Genomic DNA, 6,410 nt, shown 5'->3' on the forward strand with positions numbered 1-6,410 from the left:
GGCCTGGACATGTAAAAGGCGTGGTGACGTAGGGAGGCCACATCTGACTACATAAGCCAGATCACCTTTGTCTACCTCCACAGTTCAACCTAGCGGTCTTCACTGGATACTAGCTGCTGTGTGGGGCAAACTAGTGTTGTACCTTAATCCTCTACTTCAGGGAACAGTGGTTATATGCATAATGTAACATTTCCTAATCCATCTGACTGCCTGAAACATACAAAGAGACAGTTGCTGTCCTTACAAACCACTTCACTGGACAACAAAGGGTTCTACTCAGACGTTACAAACTCCAAAAGCGGCTGCAGCGACCTGGTGAGTCCATTCGTAGCCATGTGACTAAAAGACATGGTGCGGTTGTGCGACTACGGGGCACTGCAGGATCAGATCATTCGGGACCTGTTTATCGAGGGAACATTGTATAAGAAGACTAGGGAATGACTGGTGCTTGAGTCAGACAATCGGACCTTGAGAACTGCTTGATGTTGAAGTTAATAAGCAACTTTCACTGCATTTGAACATTGTACTGTGGGGCAGGGTTTCCCAACCCATGGAGCACCATCCACTGGGCCGCAGAAGTGTTTCAGGTTTTAATTAATTTAAAGATTTGTATGTAACGTGTGTTATATGGTAATTGTATTGTAAATGTGTCATATGGTACCTATTCTTTATTCTATCTACATTTTAGAATTGGGGTAAAGAGAGGGGGAACGAGAGGAGAGCAAGAGGGGGAAAGAGAGGAGAACAATAGATTCTAAAACAACTCACTTTTTTCTATTCTTATATAAAAGAAGCCGGCATTTTAATTCATTCTATGGTCTGTGGTGTGTTCACTATATTAATGTTTCCATTGTTTAACTATATTACTGCTCCTACGAACCTAGACTCTGGTCCTGTTTACCTACTTAACTGCAACTAGTAGTAAGTGTTACAGTTACAAAGCAAACCAGCAGGTCAGACGGAGACATTGCATTGTGATAAAGATGACTTATAATTCCTCTTCAACTCATGTTCTTATTTGTTATCATTAGGAGGCAGGCTAATCTCTGGGTTTTATTCAAGTGTATAGAGCATAGGCTACGTGTGACAAACAACGGTTCTCAGTTAGGGGATTGAGTGCTGAATTGCTGTATTTTAGTGTTTTATTTATTAATATTAATAAAGACCCTGTTCTCAGTTTTTTGATGATTATTTAAATCCGAGGACGTCTGTAGAATTGATGTAAATGCAATCACCATCAATTTCTCACAAATTCATCCCTTAAGATCATGGGCGCACTCCAATCTGGCCTATCTATGACTGCTTTACCGGCGTTCTTAAATCTTGTTCTTGGCTTAGAACGAATCCCAGATAGGAAAACTTTTATGAATGCCAGAATTCACCCGGGAACTTCGTAAGTGGGGTTAAGAAGAATTCTTAACTTTTTCTTAATTCCTTTCGAGAATGAGGTCCCCTGTTATCGGGAAACCCAGCCCTGATATGTTTACTCTGGAAAGCCAAAAATGTCCAGGTTTTCCTGCTTTGTAGACAACTGATTTTAAATAAATAATTTAAAATTTGACATCTCTTTTCAGATATGTCCACCCCAGCTAGAGAGCCAGTGATGCAGGCAGCAGGTGCCTCCCAGGTATGTGCACTCTTTTGTTCCCCTGTAAAGGTAGAAGCGTATGTCTGATTGATGAAACATGCACACCCCAATGATTTGTTCTGACCTAGATGAAAAAGTGCATCAGGATTGTTTTAATCCATACATTTATTACATCCATATTGCTATTAGTTATAACTTTAAACAAACATCATTAGTAAACCTAAATCGTTTTCTCATTTTGCAGACTACACCTAGTCCATGGAGAGTGAAGGAGGAGAATTACTCTAATTCTATGGTGAGTAGACTGTGATACACTACATGCACAAAATACGTTGCATTTTTAGTGCAACAAGGGCATCCAACTTTTATTTTCTCTTATTTCTTGCAGGGTCCACATTCACATAATTTCAATGTGAAATTCGGTCTAGATGTCCGTACCATTCACTGTGATCAACCTTGCACAGTGCTGGAGGCAATAAAATCAACAAAAAAATATAAGGAGCATATTACCTGTGCCGATGGGAACATTATTATTCAGCTGGGTAAAGTGGATAACGAATGTATTGTTGCAACACATTTCCCTTGTTCTTGTGTGGAGGAGGATGAGTCTCTGATCATATCCAGTGAAAAAGAGGTCGTAGGGGAACAATTGACAAAACCGTTTGACAAAATGATATATCCGAAAGACAGATATGTATTGTTCAAGATTGATACAGTGGGAGGGAAAGACACCAAAACAAAGAAGATTTTTAGAAATGAGAGTGTCAAACAGTTCAAGTATCTCTGTGTTTACGCACAGAAGGGGATGACTGTAGAGGAGGCTCTGAAAAGAGATGGACGCTTCATTGATGACCTTGGCAACTTCGAACTGACTGACAATGAGAATCGAGTCATCACTGAAGGCACACAAAAGGTTGACAACCTGCACAAGAAAAGTTTCAAGGTCTGTCTTCCACGTTGTAAAGGAAAAAAACATGAAACAGCTGTGACAAGGCGGTTACCGCGAAAAAACCAACCAACACCAGTCTCAGATGTAGTACAGCAGAGTGGAATCAGTGTAAAAACAGCACTGGAAAAGACAGGGAGCAGTGTCAACACGGAGGAGATTTATGAACGGCTGCGTCAGCAGTTTACAGAACTGAGAAATTTGATGGAGAATAGATTCCCTGGTGATTCTTATCAGGAAGCACTGAACCTCAGGAGGGAAAACTTTGGAAAAATCCAGCAATCTTTTAGTGAAGTTCACAGAATCAGGAAGATGCTCAAACTGGGGCAGTCAGTTTGCAAACTCAATGTAAGGGATGTTTGTGAGGGAACGGGCTTTGTACTGTTTGATAGTTTTGTCCTGACTAACGCACATTTATTTAAAGATTATGTCGAAGGAGGAAAACTACAGGAGGGTGTAGAAGTGTTAGCTCTATTTGGGTATGAGGATCCTGAGCCAGAAAGAAATTACTCTTGCTTTTCTGCTAAGAAAACATTTGTTGATTTTGATGTCGAGCTTGATTATGCCATACTGGAACTTAACCCTGAGGGCCAGTTATCCAACAAACAAACAACCAACGTAAAGGTACCACAAGGGCTCCTGAGGACATTTTGTCCACTGCCTCAGATAGGCGAAGCCTGTATTATTGGTCACCCAGCAGGAGGAGTGAAAAAAATGGATCCTATATGTATCATTGAGAAAGAGGGGAGAAGGCAGAATGTTCAGGACCATTTAAATCCGTACAAAGACACCCTGTTAACGCTCATGTCGATCCGTCAAATCATCAGTAATCGAGGCATTGACGACTTAATGATGGGTGGAAGTAAAGACGGTGTAGTGACCTACAACACTTTCATGTATCACGGTGCTTCAGGCTCCCCGGTGTTTGATGCCCTTGGCAGAGTTTTTGGTTTGCACACCGCAGGATATTGCTATGGGTTTCCAAAAGAGGAGAGTGTGATTGAGTATGCCCAACCTGTGCTTACTATATTTAAAAAGTTTGTGGATAATCTGAGAGAAAGTGGAAAAATGTCCCTGTTGGAAAGAGTTAAGAAGGTGGCAGAGCAAAACTCGCACCTTAAAAAATTGACTCAGGACCCAGACAGCAGCACACCAATGGAGGTGGATTGAACACATTAGACCTTGTTTGTCCAAAACTGAGCCTCCTGTTTTGTCCAGACTCACCAAATCCAACTTTGTACTTTGGGTAAAATGGATGCAAACATGTATATTTTGATTTTTGCTCAGCCACTGCATTCATAACCATCCGCTGTAAATAATTGTCTGCTTTTATAACATTGATATTGCATTCAAGCCTCACTGTAGAAGCTGTTAGGTGCACTGTCATTACAACCATCTACTGTTAACCTGTTTGTGAAAGCTGCAATTTCATAATCAAGTGTTTTACATTTACATTTAGTCATTTCGCAGACGCTTTTATCCAAAGTGACGTAAAAAGTAGAGAACAATCAAGCCATGAGCAACAGATACCTAGTGTAACAATAAATACTACTTTACATAAGAATGTAACTACAGTTTTAGGCTTTGATACCTATTTACTTTCAATTTCTTGCTATATTATCTTTGCATTACAATTAACTTTTTTGGGTTCTCCACACTTTTCTGTCATTGATTTCCTGTTTTTGCTTTCATTTAGGCTCACTTTACTGTATGTTACTGTTCCCCCATTTAGTCTAAACAGGGGACTGCAACACCGTCTCCACAAAATATCCATGTGTGCTGTAATTACCTTATCCTCTCTGTCCTTATACCACAGAGAATGACATTTGTTATATTTTTCCACTGTCATACTGGTCAAAGAATGGTGGAAGACCAGTAGGGATGATATGGCCTTCTTTAATGAATCTCATGAATTTATTGACATTTATATATTTTTTTGTCACTACTTAACCTGTGTCAATAAACTAATGCTTCTGACGTCCGCTTCTTGTTATTTTCACATCAGACACGATTTATAAAATATACCTTGAGACTTCTTTGTATTTTAAAGTGTGCTACATAAATAAAATCCATTATTATTATTATATACAGTATAGTAATAAATACTATGAGTGAAACAACACAACTAAGGAAACATTTTGTGTGTGTGTGTGGGGGGAGGGGGGACTTGAAATTAGGGCCCATGATTTTGTATACAGAACACATTCTGTGCTACAACATAAATGAATTCATTACGAAATTAACAGTGATGCCTTTTGTCCATGACAAACACAAACACATTAGGATTCTGTCCATGAAATATTGAACAGAGCATATTCTTTCATGGACCAAAGGCTGAATACACTTACATTTACATTTCAATTCAATTGAAATAAGCTCATTTTTACAGACAAAACGAATTCTGTGCACGTAATAGATATTCTAGGCCACGGAAGGTATGATGTACACGAAAGGTCTTTGGTCCGATACATTCTATGAGCCAGAAGTAATTCCGTCCACGAAAGGAAAAGCTGTTTGAGGTTTTGTACCAGCGTTTTGCTAAAGTACAAAAGGAATTATGTCCATAGGCTATATTGCTAAAAGTATGTCGAGATCGTGGCCTGGCCGTGCGAGCATACAGGGTTCTGTAGCGATTGCCAAATGGTAGAAGAGGAGTGAAGATGATGTGGCCGGGGGGTTAGGTCTCTGCTACCCAGCGCGTTGCGGGCAATGATGGGCAGGAGGGCTCGGCGCGGGCAAGTGGCTCAGCGCTCAAACGCACCAGGACGCTCCACTGAGTTGGAGAGTGGTGGTCGTTTCTGCCGTTCTGGAGCACATTCTGCACGCGCTCAAAGGGTGTGAACACCAGAGCCTCCACCACGCCGGCTCCAACGCCTGCTGCTGCCTGGAGTAGTGGCCTAGGGAGGCGCCCCGCGGCCAGGTGGGAGGAACGGTGATGCAGGGTGTCCTGAACAGCGAACAATGTGTAGGCCTGTGTCAGGATTCTTGGACTGTAATACTTCTATTGTCCATGTGGGGCCCTCAGTGTTCCCGTTTGCCAGTCACATGTTTGTGTTTTGTCCTAATTGTGTCATTATGTTCACCTGAGCCTTGATTGTATCTGTGCTCAGTCTTGATTCTCTGTGATGATTTGCATGAGTTGAACTCTTGAGTTCTTTCTAAGATGTTTGTTACCTGTTTTTCGGATATCCTTTGTTTTACTGTTTTACTGCCTGGACTGAGTTTCCTTGTCTGGATGTATCCTGAGTTTTTTTGCCCTGTTTTTGGCTGATTCTGTCTGACTCAAGTGAAAAACCTTTTTTGACTTAAACTTAGCTCTACTGAACTTTTCCTTGTCTCTGCAACTGCGTCTCCAACACCTCCACGTAGCACCCCGCCTGCTACATGGGAGACCCGAGTTTGAATCCTGGGTGAACCTTAAAGGTCTGTAGACTGTTAAATGGAGAGAGAACATGCCTTCAGATCACTGGTTGAGAAGTAAAACCTTCACTTCAGAGAGCATTTGAGTTTACATGAGCCCATTATATATAACTAACCAGCATCACAGATTGGTCTATTCTGTGATTGGTCTGTTCTGTGATAGGGTTTCTGTGATTGGTCTGTTCTGTGATAATGTTTCTGTGATTGGTCTGTTCTGTGATAGGGTTTCTTTAGCTGGCAGAGTGGAATTGTGGCTTTTGGGGAGAAAGAATGAATGGGAAGACCTATCCTACTTGGTCAAAGTCTGGCATCTGAAACTAGCAACAACAGGTTAAAATGACAAGACTGGACTGATCAGACCAACAAGGAAATAAGAGGTTACCATTCTCCCACCCACTCCGACTGTTCAGGGATACAACTATGGAGACAGACTAATATCACAATATGAACTAAAGT

At 41.2% G+C, this 6,410-nt stretch overlaps 1 protein-coding gene across 1 annotated transcript; it reads left to right on the forward strand.

The window, feature by feature from the left end:
- Positions 1–1,497: 1,497 nt before the first annotated feature.
- LOC116225285 (serine protease FAM111A-like) lies at positions 1,498–4,363 on the forward strand. The gene is made up of 3 exons (XM_042710797.1): positions 1,498–1,627; positions 1,833–1,883; positions 1,977–4,363. The coding sequence occupies exons 1-3, from the start codon at positions 1,577–1,579 to the stop codon at positions 3,702–3,704; spliced, it is 1,830 nt and encodes a 609-aa protein (XP_042566731.1). The 5' UTR covers positions 1,498–1,576; the 3' UTR covers positions 3,705–4,363.
- Positions 4,364–6,410: the final 2,047 nt, after the last annotated feature.

The sequence above is a fragment of the Clupea harengus genome, chromosome 20 (assembly GCF_900700415.2).
Source record: "Clupea harengus chromosome 20, Ch_v2.0.2, whole genome shotgun sequence".
Classification (NCBI taxonomy): Eukaryota; Metazoa; Chordata; class Actinopteri; order Clupeiformes; family Clupeidae; genus Clupea; species Clupea harengus.